General features: G+C 35.3%; 1 protein-coding gene across 24 annotated transcripts in view; it reads left to right on the top strand.

Moving 5' to 3' along the window:
• The window catches only part of PLEKHA5 (pleckstrin homology domain containing A5), a 204,977-nt gene that overhangs the window by 136,566 nt on the left and 50,262 nt on the right, over positions 1–18,149 (top strand). For 12 of the 24 annotated variants that reach the window (XR_002136068.2, XR_012494037.1, XR_012494038.1 and 9 more), the window contains 6 exons: positions 1,227–1,342; positions 1,636–1,653; positions 4,992–5,459; positions 11,667–12,132; positions 14,712–14,795; positions 17,386–17,505. Coding sequence is in view for 21 of the 24 variants with exons in the window: in XM_019714633.2 (XP_019570192.2) it covers positions 1,227–1,342; positions 1,636–1,653; positions 4,992–5,459; positions 11,667–12,132; positions 14,712–14,795; positions 17,386–17,505 (1,272 nt within the window). In the remaining 3 variants the exon portion in view is untranslated. Of the gene's footprint in view, positions 1–1,183; positions 1,343–1,635; positions 1,654–4,991; positions 5,460–11,666; positions 12,133–14,711; positions 14,796–17,385; positions 17,506–18,149 lie in introns of all 24 variants that reach the window. The other 12 variants (XM_019714630.2, XM_019714644.2, XM_074325964.1 and 9 more) reach the window with 4 other exon arrangements.

Genomic DNA, 18,149 nt, shown 5'->3' with positions numbered 1-18,149 from the left:
TTGAAGAAGCTAATTTGACATTGTAGATAAAGCAGATAGTCAAGATGTTGGGGTGAAGTATGTGGCTCCAGATTTATTCCTTTCATCTTTTTGTGTTTAGCAGATTAACTACATACTTCATACTGTTCTCTTTACCTCATTCTGTGGTGAAAGAGCCTTTGTTTATTTTTCCTTGGCTTTTAGCATCTAATAGGAAACTGAAAATAAGGCATTCTTATTTTTTTTTTCAATTGTATTAAATGTATTGGGGTGACATTGGTTGATAAAATTATATCAGTTTCAAGTGTATAATTTTATAAAACATCATCTGTATACTGCATTGTGCGTTCACCACCCAAAGTCATGTCTCTTTCCATCACCATATATTTGACCCTCTTTACTCTTTTCTACTGACCCCCTAGACATTTTTAAAAGGACATTAAGAATGTTTCCCTCACCTCAGCCTTTTTTATTTTTTATTTTTTCCTCCTATTTTGACACAGCTACTGTTGCAGTCCATCTTTGCCTGGTCAGCACATGGGTTAAGCTGAGCACTCAGTGCTTACACTTTAGGTAGCAGTTTCATCAGCTTCTTCATTTTGTTTTTCTCTGTTTCTCTGGAATACAGACAGATTGAACCACCACAAAGAAAGAAACCTACTTACCACTTACTTGGGCCTTCTTTAAACCCACAATATTTACATTTTAACTCTGAAACTTGAGAATGAAAGTTAAAGGGAAATACCATTTTGGAGTATTTATAAATCATTTATGTTTGTGTACTGGTGTCTATCGGGACTAGAAAAACGCTTTAATAGCATCTTTTGAGAACTAAAGAATAACACAAGGAAAATACTGTGATATGTACATTTCGATTAATTTTGTTGCTGATTGCTCTGGAGCATTCTTGAATAAAGTGGTATGAATTATAGTAAATGGAAGTTGCTAGGGATTTGTACATGGAACAGGCATGATTAAGTGCTTCATTTCTTACTCCCTTTCCTTCCCATTCACTTTTATTAATTTTTAAAGAAAAACCATAAAGTTAGGAGGAAAAATCTAATATTTACATTTCTCAACATTGAAGTATATTTTTCTTAAGTCATTAATTTCCATATCTGGATATAAGACAAGTCTGCTTTTTTTTGAAATTTGATAGTAATGATCTAAGCAGGGAAATAACTTTCTTTTTTTCCTTTTACAGATCTTATATTCCTATTCAAAATGATCGTATCATTTTCAATCAGGCAGCCCATCCAAACATGCGGACCTATTATTTCTGCACTGATACAGGAAAGGAGATGGAGTTGTGGATGAAAGCCATGTTAGATGCTGCCCTGGTACAGACAGAACCTGTGAAAAGGTAAAAGTTTGCGGGGAAATTAATGGTGATTTCCACTTACATTTTATTCCATGCCTTTCAAGAATGTCATTATCATAGTACATATCATTTTAGTAGTCATGATATGAAATCATTTCTTCCTCAGAAAGCAAGGATTAATTCACGTTCTGTATTAAATTAATACACCTTCAGTTAGTTTGAGCTACCACCTGCATTTTTATTCCACCTTTCCTCTTTATTCATTTTCACCTATCAGTGTACTGAGGTGAATCCAGAATCCTAACATTCAAACTGAATGTTCTTTCTTCTTGCAGAATTACCTTTAATTTCCGGTAAGTACATTTTTAATTGTTATCTTAAAACTGCACAAGATAGTGTTTTTTAAGGTCCTAAATCTTAAGAGGATTTATATTCATGAAGTTAATTTCATTGTGTTTTTTTTTTTTTTTCGTTATATTGTATGTTTTTGGATTTTAATAAGTTGAAATAAAATTTTGTGATGAGTTTTATTTCTTCAGCACTTCCTGGTTAATTCTGATTGTTTTATGATGGATATCTCCAGAAAGTAATTCGTCAAGCATTTAGATTATTTCTAAATATATCTGTTTCTTGATGAATTCTACCTTCTTTATTTGGAAAGTCTAGTACTCAGATTCCTTGATAATATAAGTATGTACTGTTAAAATTGATCCGTGTGATTTTTTTTTTTCCCTGCTTGTACATACAAATCGTTTTAATACTCAACTATATTAAGAACTGGTGAGATGAAATCTGTTTCTAAAGCTATGTAAATAGCAGCTGAATAATGTACTTTAAAAATATTTATTTCTATAATTTAAAGATTTATGGTACAGTTAAATTTTTTTTACCAGTCAGCGATAATTGAGCACATGTCTTATATAAGGAAGATGCTAACTTGCAAGTTTGCATTTTTTTTGTCTCTTCGCAGGGAATTAGGAGATTGTTAAAATATAAATCTTTAGTCACTTTTTTTAGTATGCATATAAAGTCTTATGACTTATTGATTAAAAGACTTAAGTTGATGCTATATATTTCTTCTTCTTTTTTTTTTTTAAATATCAAATCTAAAGCAACTTAGCCAATCAGTAGTAATTGAGCTAGGAAAAAATACAGAGAAAAAAGAAAAGACCTAGGATTCAACTCTAGGGCACCAATTTTTTAAGAAAAACTAACTCAACCATATTCATATTCTAGGTTGAGAGCTAATAAAAGGAAAATCTGCTTTTGGAATTCTATGTGTAAAAATGACCGGAATGGACATAGCAGTGAGGTTGCTAGAGAAAAATATGTAGGTGGAAAGAATTAATTCAAAATATTAACCTAATTTTAATTTCAAAGTAAAATTTTTAGGAAACTATTTAGAATACAAAAATAAATATAATAATTAAAATATTTGATTTCCAGATAATTTCAGCTTACTCTCATTTTCTTTTCTTGTATTTTCCACTCTAATAAAAATTAATAATTACTCATAATTTAGGGTGATAAAGATGGCAGAGTCAGTATTTGGGTTTGACTTCTGACAACCTGTTAGTTGATTATGTGCCCGTAACAATTTTTAGCCACGTGTTGATGTTTTTTTCTTGGTTGGCCAAGAATTATTGAATACTACCTATGTGCCCAGCTGGGTGTCAGTCACCATTATCCGTTAGAACTGACTTATTTTATTCTACTTCTAACTGGCACATTTTTATCTTGCCCTGTTAATCTTGATTGTTCAAATTGAAGGTACCTAATTATTGCACTATTTCATTTCAGAAGTATAGGGAGATTTTCTTTGCTTGTTTTTAGGATAGTAGGTTCTCTTTCCTGTGTGGCCAGAATACTTACAAATATGTATCGGCATATGACCTAAAGAGATAAAACATCTAGTTTTTAACTAGATAGTTCATTTCTTCTAAATTCATAAAGTATTTAATAATCTCTGAAATATAATATCATAGTCCCCTAGTGTGCACATCATTGATGGCATAAAACAATCCAAGCATAATATACATTCTCTGAATAATTTCCATCTTTAGGCCCATTATTTTCATTTTCTATATTTCCATGTATCTTGTGCAATAAACTAAGTGTCACTTTTTAAAATTAGATCACTAGTTTTACAATTATGTTTATTTTAGAGTACATTTCTGAATCAGTTTTACTCTACTTAGAGAAAGTCAGCATGTGTCTTTTTGTAAATGGTAAATTTTTGGAAAAAATAAAGAGAAGAAAGGCAATGCAATTCTAATTTAAAATATAGCTTTAGGTAGACTAGCTGTGACTAAGTTTAAAAAATCTTTTCACGTATTTGATATTCAATGTTAAAAATTCCCTCCCCCCTTCTGAATTTAGCAAGTATAAAATGCACTTTTAGTGTAAGTCTTCTCTGACTTTTTTCTTTCGAGGGAAAGGAGCTTCATAGCCTATCTTAAACTCTCAATATCTAATATCACTTCCAATCTAGGTGCTGTAAGTTATATAGCTAACCTAAATGTGTAGATAGTTCATAACTTTATTCTAAAAAAAATAGTCACATTTTATTTTTTTCTCACTCATTCCAAAGTATCTATAGTTGTATATGTATGGATTATATATTTTCTACGCATCATTGAAACTGGCAGCAATGATACACTGAGGATCCGATCAAAGCATTATTATGTATTGAAATTTGGCCAGTTCCTGAGAGGCTTCCCCCATGGCTTGATCTTGGCAGTTTCATGCAGGTTCAGACACACTCAGTTTGGTCTTGTCAGAGCCTGGAGGTGATTGGTCTCAGGGCTGCTGATGCTCTTCAAAAAGACCTAGACATAGCAACTGGAATGGTGAGCAGTAAAACTGTCCAGTGGTCCAGACACACTGTGAAGCAGCAGATTCTTCTGGTGAGCGATGGACATGGAATACTAGATCCTAATTCAAAAAATTGTTTGAGGAGGTGGAGAGATAATGGTACTGACGTCTGGCAGCCACTGACTTGCTCATCTGGTCGTCACAACATCCTGTAACTTTGGTGCTACAATTATCCTCATTTACCAAAAAGGAGATTGAGGCACGGTAAATTTCTGCACCTTGCCCAAAGACAGACAGACACAGTTAATAAGAGGTAGCGCTGGAAGCTGAATACGTGCAGTCTGGTTCCAAGAGCTATTAGCTGAAACTCAGGTCTGCTTGAATACAAACAGAGTTAGTCAGTCATATGGTTCAGATCGTTGACAGCACCAGACTGTAATTTCCTGGTGCAGCCATTTCCACAAACCAGACTCATGTTTGTTTCATGATATGTTAACCCTCCTGGCTGGAAGCCATTTTGTTTATTTCCAGTGACTAGACACTGCGGTTCTTTAAGTGTGGATTTTGTGGTTTCACTGTCAAATGGCAATCTTGTTTGCTTTATATTCAGATTTCTAATGGTGGGGATACTCATCACTTCTTATCCTCCAGTGCTTTATATACTGTATAGTGTTTTTCCCCCTTTCCATTTATACACCGTGGTGTTATGCTTCAATTTTCATACCTCAACATTGGGGAGTTGTGCAGGCTTGTCCTATGTGACCCTTTAAGTTTTTTCATAAAGTCAAAGGTAATTTTACATTTTTCCTAGATTGAATTCCAGAAATAACGTGTATTATTTCATCTGATTTACTATGATTTTCTTCTCTGATTTCAGAGTGGACAAGATTACATCTGAAAATGCACCAGCTAAAGAAATCAATAACTTTCCCAACCATAGAGTACTAATTAAACCAGAGGCCCAAAATAACCAGAAAAACAAAGAAATAAGCAAAAATGAAGAAAAAAAAGCATTAGAGGCTGAAAAATACGGATTTCAAAAGGATGGTCAGGATAGACCTTTAACAAAAATTAATAGTGTAAAGTTGAATTCTCTGCCGTCTGAATATGAGAGTGGGTCAACATGCCCAACTCAGACTGGACACTACAGGCCAGTCAATGTGAATAGTTCAGAGAACAAAACAGTCAATGTTAGCCTGGCAGATCTTAGAGGTGGAGCTCATCCAAATACAGGGCCCTCACACACAGAGGCTGATCGAGTCATACAGAGAACCAATTCAATGCAACAGTTGGAACAGTGGATTAAAATCCAGAAGGGGAGGGGTCATGAAGAAGAAACCAGGGGGTAAGTGTCTTGTTATATGTTATGAACCAGGTTTCTTTCATGCTATGTTTGTAGAGATTGCTTTCTGAGATGCCAATTATAAAGATCAGTTTAAATTGTTATTTAGATATTATAGTTTTTGTTACTATATCTTTTTTTCATAGTAATCATATATAAGTGATTTTTCTGTGTCTCCCATTGTTCTGTCATCCAGCTTCACTAATAATGGCAAGGCATCATTCTCCCTTGGCCCAGCACAAGAGAAGTCTTAGGTTGTGGGTAGAGATCCTGTTTGTTTGGGACAAGACAAGGAGCAAGACCTATCCCTACCCCCTTTCTTCCTCCCCGACTCCCTCCTTCCACGCTTCCCTGGCCTGACTGTCTTCTATCAGTAACTTGTGCAGCTTGATGCAATGCACAGATCTCCTGAGACAAGTAATGTGTAGACAGTAAAGGCTTATTGTGGTCTTTAGTTCTCCTCGTTCCCTTTCTTTCTTAACTCGTAATGCACATGACTAAGTGTTATTTTTATTCATCTAAGCGTTGAGTCATTCATGCATACACTTTTTTTTATACATATTTGTTGTGTAACTACGATGTGCTAATCATGGGGCCAGAAATTAAAATAATGAAAGGTGTAGTCCAGACTTCTCACAGAGGTTCTTATTTAATAGAGGAGAAAGTGAACTAAACAGGTACAGTGTATTGTGACAACTGCATTGAAGGAGGAACAGGATGCTCGGTGCTGTAAGGAATGTTTTAGGGACAACTAACACAATCTAAAGGTTCAGGAAAACCTTTCTGGAGGAACTGAATACAGGTGAGATATAAAGGACGGTACACTTATCTTGGTTTAGATATGCCGAACTCCAGAGTTACCAGAGAACAAGGAAGGGAATCCAAAGACATCCACTATGGCTTAGGTTTAACTGCTGTAATGCTGGTGAGAAACAAGGCTGGCGAGAGAAGCTGTAAGAGATGTGTTCAGACTGGTGTTTCAGAAAGGCCCCTGGCTGCACTATCTGGAGAATGAATCAGAGGAAGTTCGAAAGCTATTGAAATGAAATGAGGAGAGGGAGGGGATGGATTCAAGAAAATCGACAAATCTAGTTTGAGTGACATGGGAAATCAAGAATGACGCCCTGCTTTTGGGCTTGGTCATCAAGGGTTGTTTGTTGACTTTTACTGCACAGAAATGATTTGGGGCAAGAGAAGGTAATGCATGATTGAACAGGTTAAATTTGAGGTGCCAGTAGTCTGTACCTCCAGAGAGAGATCTGGACTTGAATAAGGTTGCAGCGTCCTCATTATATCACAAGTACTTGAAGGTAAGGCTAAGAGTAGATAAATTCATTCAGCGAGAAGCTGGTAAAATAAAACTTCTGAAGGAAAACCTGAAGGAACATTTACACTTAAGGAAATAAAGGAATGAAGGGTATGCAAAGGAGACCAAAGTAAAGGCCAGAGAAGATGGAGGGAAAGCAGGCATCTATGAATGAGAAGTGTTGTGTCCTTAGGTGGGAGTTTGATGGTGCAAAATTTAAAAAGTGCTGTAATGTAGTGGTATATGTACATAAAAATTAACTGAAGAGTTATTGGAACTCTTACCTCTTAATAATAGAAAACCAGGAAACAATAATGCTAATCACGTTTTGATTAAATGAAGGTTTAACTTACTTTAATAGTGAAACTTCTGGGGTATAAGGAGATTCTTCCAGTTTGCTCACTGACATCTGCAGTACAGCTCGAAAGCCTGAGCACACTCGGCTTCATCTTTTGTCGTCTCTACCAAGGCTGCAGAAACGTTCTCCTGTGCTGTATTGTTCACTTTCCTATTCCTCTTCTCCGCCCCTCAGTGCTCACTTTTCTAATTTTCCCAAGGGAGAATTGTGAGAAATATTTGCTGTTTCAAAAATAAACTTTGATTAGACAGAAGAGGAGCCAGAGGGTAGTTCGGGTTGGGGTGGGGGGGCAATAAAAGGATGTTTGGAAATACTTTATTAAGGGAGTAATCATTTGCAGGGAGACAGTAATAAAAATCCCAGCCAGAAGACTTACTGAATCTGCACCCAGCAAGTTAAATCTCACTTGTTAGTCAGTCACTTTTCTTCAAGTAAAATCATACTTTCTTAAGGTTGAAAGTATACAGTTAAAGGGGTTCAACATTATCAGGAAGATAGTTTGTAAATTGTTCAGCATAAATATTAGTTTCCAAGCACTTTGAGGTCCCGCGATGGGTGTAATTAACATACATAAAAACTTCTGGGACTTTTTCTTCAGAGCGCAGACCTGCAACATCTGAAGCCTGGTCTTAGGTGATTTTTGAGCTAAAGTCTTCTCTGTGTTGTTCCTCCAACTTTGGATTCACTGGCTAGAGTCCAGTGTGGATCATGGAGATATATTATCTTCATGATTATATAAACTTCATGCTGAAAAATATAGTCGTGGTGTTTTATAATGAAATCATTTTTATTGGAGGAAAGAGGCATAATGGCAATTCATTTTGTAGAACTTTATGAAAGGCTTGCTTTTATTATTAAAGTTCTGGTAGAAAGAAAAGAGGTTTAATACATAGTCACATAGTAGCCCCCTGCATCTGTGAACAGAGCTTTCACGTTTCTTTGTGAGTGGCAGGCACTGTTACGATGCATGGTGCCTTAAGCCATTGTTCTGCATGGCAGAATCACAGGGACAGGTTTTCATGGTGCCTGACAGGCAGCTGCTGGTGAATGGAGCACCAAACCTCATGAAGGAGCTTACAGTGTTCATTTCTTAAGCTTTCACTTAAAAGTAAATCACACTTTTGCTTAATTTGAATTTCTTGGCAGAAGACCACTAAGGAAACTAATTATTGAAAAACAGGTCTCTCAAAAACACGAGAAAGTAGATGGGATGAAAATAACCTTGCTTCATAAATAACTTAATTTTCTAGTAAAATTCCCCCAAAGTGGTCCGAAAATAGCAGAAGAGCCGTTTAAACTTTGTAGTCATTAATTAATCAAGCTTAGTAGAAAAACGCCGTATTAATGATCATGATGCGATTGTGGTTCAAGTTCAGTAGACATCTCTACAGCAGGGCCCAACTCACATATTATGAATGCTTCCAAGCACTGACGGAAGGTGTTTTGTGGACTTACATTTTCTGAACTGGAATTTAAACATTACTGTTTAGGCAGTATTTAGTGTGTATTAGATTGAGAGTGTATGCCCCTTACTTATGATTATAAATGATCTTTTCACATGTTTCTAAACTAGCTATAAAGTTAATATCACTTATATTTTCAGTATGTGCCTTTGTGATATAGTTCAGTGGCTAATCCAGAGCCTTTTGCATATTGAGGTCATTATAGTATTTCTTGAATTTATAAATGACCAAATAAACCAAAGTACCTTGGGGTAAATTGCTTTAGTACTAGGGCATAACTGCTTAGATGAAATCAGCTTTCCCTGGCTGATCAACTTCCAAAGCGGGATAGCCATGGGGTTGCCACTTCTGGATTTTTTTTCCAGTTTCTAGCTTTCATGTTAACAGAGAAGATAGGGATAGGGAGGAAGACCAAACAGGGCAAATGGGCAATATACATGGAAGGAAAGCAGCAAAGAATGCATCTCTTTATACTGGTTCTGTCAGAGTATTGGTACTCTTCTCCATCACTTCAGCCCCAGGGGCATCCGATGGTTGGCCTCATTGCAGTGGTTCTTGTCTAGGAGGAGTTTGCTCAATTTTGAGCAAGCCTGTTTTGAACAGACACTGGAAAGCTGAAGAACAACCAGCATCATGAAGGAAATTTAGTTTAAGGGGGAAGGTTGAAGGAATTGGAAGTCTTCTGAATGTAGAATAAGACATGGGATTTTAGAGCCATGACATAACTTCATGATCAAATCATCTTCTAGATGACAAACACAGAAAGCTTCAGTTGGCCAGATTTTGGTACCATGTGTAGGACTCTATATATATTATGCCCTTCCTGATTTGGGGGTGTCTTTTTATTTTTAATTAAATCATTGCAATCGAAAAGGTTTTTTTCTTTAATAATTTCCATACTCTTGGCAAAAATTTAAACATAGAAGGATTGGTTTACTTTTTCATTAAATCCAGAAGTCTTGGAAGCATTGGCGTAATAAAGGGTGCTGCTTAAAGAAGTAAGAGGCCTGCATTCTAGTTCTAGCTGGTCCACCAACTCTTTCTTTAACCCCAAGTCTTAAAAGGAGTACAACCTCTTGGTCTTTTCCCCGACATCTCTGTCCCAAGAGATGTAAGTAACGCATCCAAGGTCTCCGTACTTAAAAGGAAAGCAAGAAACGAAACTTGGCCCTCCTGATTTTTGATCAATAGCTTTTCCCTACTTCACTCTTTTTCCACTGTATTGCTATATTTTTCACAGCCTTATCCCCTCTATAGGTGCTTTAAGCCACAAAAAGGTGTATATTTAACATGAGACTTTCATTGGTTTGTAGAATGGTAACAGTTTTACCACCCCAGTAGACACAGATTATGCGGGGATTTTTATTATTATCATGCCTTGTAGCCCAGGATGCACCCAATTCAATACACCTTATCACATTGAAATTTTTTTCTTGTACATTAGTATTTATGTATTGTTGCTGACAATAAGTCTGGGTCAAAAGAGAGCTCTGTCATCCAGGTTATCAGCCAAGGATTCTCAGATTATTAAGAGTATGGTTAAGTAAATTACACATCAAGTTAGACATGGAACTCCTTCTGGTCCATGTAGTCACAAACATGTTTGACATTTTGACACCCAATAGGAGGCAGCAAAATATTAAGTAATTATGCATGCCCAGTTCCAAAATACACTCTATGGTGAAAATACAGTAAGCAGGGGAGAAAGGTGAAAACTAAACATTGAAAGAGGTGAGGTAAGGAAACCTGAGTTTATGGGGTCCCAACTCTCCCACATGTTTGGTTCATTGAATTACATTTGATATTAGGGTATAAATTTATGCCAATGGAGATGATGGCATAAAATGAATATTTGTAATTTAATATTGTTCTTTTGTTCTTTTTAATCTAGATTTCATTGTGGTTATTGATATTAAAAGGTTGCGCTTGCCTTTAAATTTTGAATTGTAATTATACTTTATACCTACCTTTAGAGATAATGGGGAAACAAATGCTAACTTTATTTAGAATTTTTAACTGACTTTTACAAATCTTTTTCATATAATGGATCTGACCTAACATGAGATTAGTACAAGGATTTTTTGATAGACTCAAAAGAGTGTTTTCATCAAAGTGTCTTTTTCAAAAATTGTGAACTGAAATTTTATTTTAGTTTTTCATTTTAAGAAACTGAAATGATCTGTGCTTAGTAACATGCTATTATGTATCCAAAGCCAAAAATTTAGCATTTTATAAGAACTTTATTTCAGATACCTAATGTACATGAAATTTTACATTGCTTTAAAAAGAACCCCCAAAATGTTGATACCATTCATGAGATGGAATTTTAATCTCTATACCAGAAACATTGTAAAATTTCTGGGACTTGCAGTTTTATATCTGAAATGTTGTCGAGTTTAAGTAATTTGTCTTTAACTTTTGAGCTTTAGCTTCAAGTCATTTTTATATTTCAAGTTAAGAAGAGTTATCAAGGGAAGTTATTTCTTCAAACCACAAATGTACTGATACACTCTTCCCGTCAATACTCATGCTTTCTGAAGGAAATGGTGCAGTAGAGTAGTCACATAGACCTGCAGTAGTACTTCATTTTCTGTCTTCATGCTCTATACGTACAACTCAAAAACTTCAGTTTTCCATCCACACACAGAAATTCTATTTAGCTGTTCTAATGAGATGTATGAGAATGAGACTTGAGGAGTTTGTTGATATAAAACAAATAAGCTATGGAGACAGACTTAGGATTAGGTCTTGAATATTCTTAGTTCTCAAAGAAGTATAATAAGTCTTTTTTTTTAAACCAAACTGTACATTGTGTGGAATTAATAGCCTTTTATATAAGTGACATAGATGCTGTTTACTTAATGTATTAAAACCATCAAATTGAATTTCACAAAGATTAAAATCTGATCATTAATAATTTATACCTTGTATAATGTTTACTATTTTAATCCTTTGATCTTTTAAAAAATAAGTCCTAACATATATTTTACTTACCAGAAGAAAAAAAAGGTGTACTCTAATTTAGAATCTGGAAAGCGACTCTTCCCCTTCATTTTTACATCTCAGTTACTCTTTTGTTTTAGAGTAATTTCTTACCAAACGTTGCCAAGAAATATGCCAAGCCACAGGGCGCCGATTGTGGCCCGCTATCCTGAAGGTTATAGAACACTCCCAAGAAACAGCAAGACCAGGCCTGAGAGTATCTGCAGTGTAACCCCTTCCACTCATGATAAAACGATCGGACCTGCAGCAGAAGAGAAACGAAGATCAATGAGAGATGACACGATGTGGCAGCTCTATGAATGGCAGCAGCGTCAGTTTTATAATAAGCAGAGCACCCTCCCTCGTCATGGTACATTGACCAGCCCTAAAACCATGGTTAATATTTCGGACCAGACAATGCACTCTATTCCCACATCACCTTCCCATGGGTCAATAGCTGCTTATCAGGGATACTCCCCTCAACGAACCTACAGATCAGAAGTGTCTTCCCCAATTCAGAGAGGAGATGTGACAATAGACCGCAGACACAGGACCCATCACCCAAAGGTAAGGTGTTTGCTAATCTAGTGTTAACTACTTTATGGATGCTGTGTTTTCCTTCGCGTACATTATTCTATTGAATATGAGAAACAAGAAAATAGGGAGGAGATAAGCAAGGTAGATCTGTTTTTGTTTTACAAATTAAGGAAGAATATTCTGCCATGTCCAAATCCCATGTATAATACCTGAGCTTGCAATGCTTAGTCTCTCGGGAGCACAGGGACAATTCTACTGAGCAGATGGCATTATGGTATTCTTCTCTGCTTCATAGCATGTCTCATCAGCTTTCCATGCAGGTTAAGGCCACATGCATTTGTATTGGCTCTTTACTCACTCGCAAATTCTACACCTATCCTTTCTAACATACCTGCAATCTTGTATCAACCTCATCCTATTCTTTGCTAAGATAAAAATGCCAGCCTTGTCTTCTAACCAGCTGGATATATGGCATATTGAAATACCTCCTTAGATATCCAACTTCATATCAGAGGAACAATGCTTCCTGGTATACAGTATAGACTTTTACAAAATTAAGGTGCAGATAGAGATCATGTTTTAATGTTACCTTAACTTGGTTTAAGCATTGCTTAGTAGGTGATGGGAAGTGAATTTGCAGCACCCTGTATCGATTGGCTTTTCAAAATGCTGAAGTGATTGTTTTGATGAGACTCCTTTGTATACAGCCAGTTTTCTAAAGTCTCCTCCAAAGTGAAAAGGAATTTTCTCATCATTTTCTTTTTAGTTCTAAAGAATTTCTTGCTTTTTACCACTACAGAATGCACCTGTTCTTAACCTTGTGACAGGGTGAATCCTTCAGTTACATCACTGTGTACAGCATGTGCTGGGTTTTTCAACCAGGAATTTTCTTTTGGAGGAAGCTTTATTTGCCTCACCAAAAAAGGGGGGGAGAAAGCTCACTTTGAACTTCCTTGTAACACAGTTCGTTGTTGTTTGTCCATCCAAAGGCTCAATCGTGTTTGATAAAAAGAGTTAACAACATTCAAGAGTAATCTGATCAAATACATCTTAGTAGTGTGTGGTTGAAAGGTGTTCTTGTGGTTCTCAGTATTTTTCATATTGGCCAAAATTTATCTCTGTTTCAACAATAAATATGAAATGAATGTGTTCTCTTATCAAGTTCCTATTTTACTCCTCCTTCCAAAAAACTCCAACATTGCCAAATTTTTCTTTCATACTGTCTTATCATCTTGATGTCACCATTGGTTCTCAAAGGACTTCTAGGGAGTGTCCCTGAGAGTCCCCATGATGCTTTCAGGGAGTTTCTTAGTAAGCTCAAAACTATTATTATACTACTACTAACAACAACAATAATATGGTATTATTTCTTGTGTTACCATTTTCTAATAGTGCAAAAGCAAAGGTGTGTAAAAGTATTGACACCTTAGCATAAATCAAAGGAGTGGCTCCAAACCATGCTAGAGGTCATTGTATGCTTCACTGCCACTTACTTGCAATAAAAATAAATAAAGGAGCAGTTTCACTTAAGAATGCGTTTGATGAAACAGTAAGGGATAATTTTTTCATTTTATTATTCTGTGTGATGACATGGGAAACACACTACAAGCATTTCTATTGCATACTAAAGGACTAATGGTTGTCTCCTAAAAAAACATTTGCCATGAGTATTTGAGTTGCAATTTGAACTAGCTGCTTTTTTCCTGAAATACCGTGTTTACTTGAAAGTACCAATGACAAACTATAGTTGTTCAGACTTGGTATTTAACAGACACTTTTCAAAGTGAAATGTTAGCCTGTCACTTCAAGGAAAAGAGATGACAGTATTTGTCCCTGATTACAATATTTGAGCCTTCAAGCACAAATTAGAATTTTGAAAGTCTTGTTTCTGCCATGGTGAGCTTGGCAGTTGTCCAGTGCTTAAAGATCAGTGGTGGTACTAAAATGTGAGGTACTAATATTGTATATTGATCCGTGTCAACATTGTGAATGTCTGCATGACTCACTGAACCAGTATTTTCCACATGACCAATGTTTGATATTACAAAATCACTTAAAGTGCAAATGTACTAGTAGATATTAACTGTAAAAAGTTCATCGATATGGTTACAGATACTACTTTGCAACTTACCTTTGAGAAAATACCACTTTTTGAGCTTTTGTGCAATATCCACGGTGAATATCTACAATTATCCAAAAAAGCTATTAAAGTTCTCTTTCCTTTTCAGTACATATATTAAGGGTAGATTTTCTTTGTGTCTTCCACTAAAAAAGATTATTACAACGGATTGAATACAGAAGCAGATACGAAAATCTAGCCAGACATTAGAGATTTGCAAAACTTGTAAAACAATACCACTTTAGTCAGTAAATTTTCTTTTTAAGAATATGAAGGGGTCCTGAGACCAATACGTTTGAGAACCACTGAGCCAGACTATGTCAAATTACTCTGTTCATCAGCATCTATATTTTAGTCAAGAAGTTTTAGTATTTACCTTCTTTCATAAGCACTAACAGCAATTTTTAAATGGTATTTTACAGTCTAAATTTAAGATTTGTCGTCACTGACATTGACCACACAATTTATATTGTTTCTTTATTTTTCTTAGCATGTTTATGTGCCTGACAGGAGGTCAATGCCAGCTGGCCTAACTTTACAGTCTGTTAATCCCCAGAGTCTCCAAGGCAAAACGGTGAGTACAATATCTTTATTTACCATATCATGGTTTATTTATGTGCTACACATGATAGCACATGTCCTACATAGCTTTTAAGTTTGAATTTTCAGAGCTCTGCCTCCCAAAGAAAAACCATTACTATTTTTGTGGAAGAGATGCTCATCAGAAGAATTTGGAATCATATAGCCATTTCAGAATTGTATGGAACACATCTCCCTAAGTGTCTGACTGCTTATATATAAGAGTATATTTTCAAGGTTTATTGTATAACCGGGGTGGGTTTCTTTACTTCATTGTATGTTAATTCTTTCATCCTTAAAACAGAAGTTGGAGTAGTTTATCAGCAGAGCAAATCCAGCAAGAAACCATGTGTAGTCAAACTACAACCCTATTAAGAAGTTTTTCCTGTAGATTTTTAGATTGATTAGCTACTTCAGTGTGGAAAAGAAACGAATTTACATATTTATGCAGACAAAGCTAGACTATAAAACCACTATTATCATTTCATTGTCAGTGTTATGTTCAGATTGGGAGGGAGTTATATTACCAGGACACTATTATTCTTCATATTAAACAGAAAATATGACTTTTCATCACTTCGTTTTATTTTAATGACATTCTTTTGTCAGGAAACTATGCTTTAATATCAGTAGGTAGTTTCACTTTCTGTGAAGATGTGATTTGAGGGTCTGTGTAGTTGTTCCTTGTTTAAAATACTCTTCTTGCAGTAATAAATAATAATTCATCTTATATGTATTTTGCAAACATTCTTTTATTTCACCTTTCACCTTTTACACACTAAGATATAAGGAAGATTTCCTGGGCTTTAGACGACTTGAGACTTATTTATTAACAGTTATAAATATTGCTTGATGAAAACTGAAAACTTTTAAATGTTGGAATTTAAAAATTTTAGATTGCTGATCTGACAAAGAAACAGACAATCATAAGATAAAGCTAAATATACTATGAAATTTTTTCTTCTGCCTTGCTCCCTCTACTGGATATTTAAGATAAAATTTATTTACTACCTCTATTTACCACCTTTATTTATTTACTACTTTTTTGCAGGGAGACTCAAATGTACCTCTTTTTATTTTGCTTCAAATTTTAAATATCTTATAAACTTGATTTTTCATGCTTTTGAAAAAATTTTAATTCCATAAATAATACACCAGAGTTTCAAGATTGTTTTCCATGTGGCATTTCTGTCATATATCTCCCTGGGTCTTAGAATATCTAAATTCCTTCCCCCACCCCACCTTCTCCCTGGACAGACCTCAGGATCCTGATATGATGATCATAAGACGGGGATTATCCCACAGTGATGAGGTCACAAGGTGTGGCTGGCATCAGGTCAAAAGCAGCTGTTCTTTCTCTATGATGAAATTTCTTCAGGTCATACACACATTCTTTGTCTGTTTAAAAGATTCTTGCCACATCTTTATAGATACTCAGCATTGTCTGAAGAATCTAATAGTAACTGTGATTCTGACGTTTTTTTCTCACCGGAAGGCCAAAGTTTTTAATACCATTTCAAATAACAGTTAAAAATGATTTCTGTCTCTAAAACAAAACTGTATGGGAGAAAAAAATGGGCAACAGCAAGTGAGCAGAACAAAAGAGAGCTCGTGAGATGCTGTGGTGTAGACAGAACAAATCTCAGGAATGCTTTTTATTTTTTAGACTGTCAGTTCTAAGAGCACACTGCAGCCCTAAGTGAGGAGAGCCTCCCTCTGGCCCATCTGCAGTTTTTAATTATAACAAAGCTCAGAGAAACACCAAATAATATTTTATGGCCTATAACACTGCCAACGTCCATACTTCACTGCATTTCTAACAAAGAAAAGTTTATCAGATTGGCCTGTTAAGGAAGTCAATCTACCTTTGAAATTTTCTTCCCCTTAGGGATCGTAGTAACCAATCAGGAACCAAAATGTTCTCTGCTTTCCCCAGAATGTGGAAGGAGGTTTATGCACCCATGGAAACTTTCTATGCGTATTAAATGCATTTTTTTTTCCCTTAAAAAGTCAAAATTGATCTTTTGGTCATATAAAATATCCTACGAAAGCGCTAACAGTGGCATTTAAAAATATAACTAAGAAGCAATTCATAGATGCCAGGTACTGAGTTTAATGATGTAAAGATATCCAAGTTTTACATGGATTTTAATTCTTTTTATTTACCTTCTGCTCTGTAAAATAGAGTGTTGGACATGCCAGTATGTTCTGTTGCTGTAAAAATCTTAGGTGTCATTTTTAAACATCTTATTAAAATATCTTTTAATACCTCTCATGTACAAATCTTTGTTATTTTTTTTTTGACATTGTGGTTTTTTCATGAATAACATTTAAATTTCTCTCATGAGTTCTGAGAAAATGCCGTAATGTACTGTTGTTTTGCTGTATCTTTTCAAGTAACACTGTTCCTTCTATTTCTCTAGATTATGCATTTATGTAGGACCTATCATCATAGTACCTAGGCACTATGTTTGATGTCAACCATAAGAGGAAACTTGCCAAGAAATCTTGGTTTAATATCTGTCACTTAAGACAACAATTAATCTGTTTTCCACTGTTTGGATTCTTAAATTGTACTCCTTCAGCCAGAGGAGCTTACGCTGCTGCTAATAAAGCTGAGACGGCAGCAAGCTGAACTGAGTAGTATCCGGGAGCATACGTTAGCACAGCTCATGCAGCTAAAACTTGAGGCCCACAGCCCAAAGGTCAGCTATGAAGAGATTTGTCTGTGTCATCTGCCATTGTCATTTATTTCGAGCCACTCATTAATCAGTTGGATCAGTGCCATTAGTGTTGAGCATGAGCCCATACCATCATTGCAACAACTTTAGGATCTCCTATTGACCCTTTGAGAATACACTTGTTTATACATTATTAAAGGAAAATACAGGTAGGATGCATTTCTTCTTAGCCTTCCACCCACCCACTCACCTGCCAACATTTGGTTATGAGGAAGGAAATGCATACAGCCTTCAAAATAGTGTTGTCATGTACCAAATACTATAACTTCCACATCTGATGAACCTGATACTGAAAAGTCCTATAATTTTCCGTAAAGTAATATACCAAAAATTGATTATAGTTTTAATGATACTACCTATTAAATGTCAAAGATTAATTTTAAGATATTTCTTTTGTTCTTGATTAAAGAGAATGAACGAATGTAAACATTTCTCAAAGGGTTTAATAGCCTCTGATTGTATGAGAAATATCCAAAAAAGTAATACTTTATTGCAAAAAAAAAATTTAATCTGTAAAGCTTCTAACATTGAGTCTGCTAAAGCCATTTAAAGGCTTTTTCTGCTTAATATTTCAGCTTATATGCATGTCTATATAATATCTTATAAAA

This window comes from Rhinolophus sinicus, linkage group LG02, assembly GCF_036562045.2.
Source record: "Rhinolophus sinicus isolate RSC01 linkage group LG02, ASM3656204v1, whole genome shotgun sequence".
Taxonomy (NCBI): domain Eukaryota; kingdom Metazoa; phylum Chordata; class Mammalia; order Chiroptera; family Rhinolophidae; genus Rhinolophus; species Rhinolophus sinicus.
The sequence above is the reverse complement of the archived record's forward strand: the minus strand, read 5'-3'. Positions and strand labels throughout refer to the sequence as shown.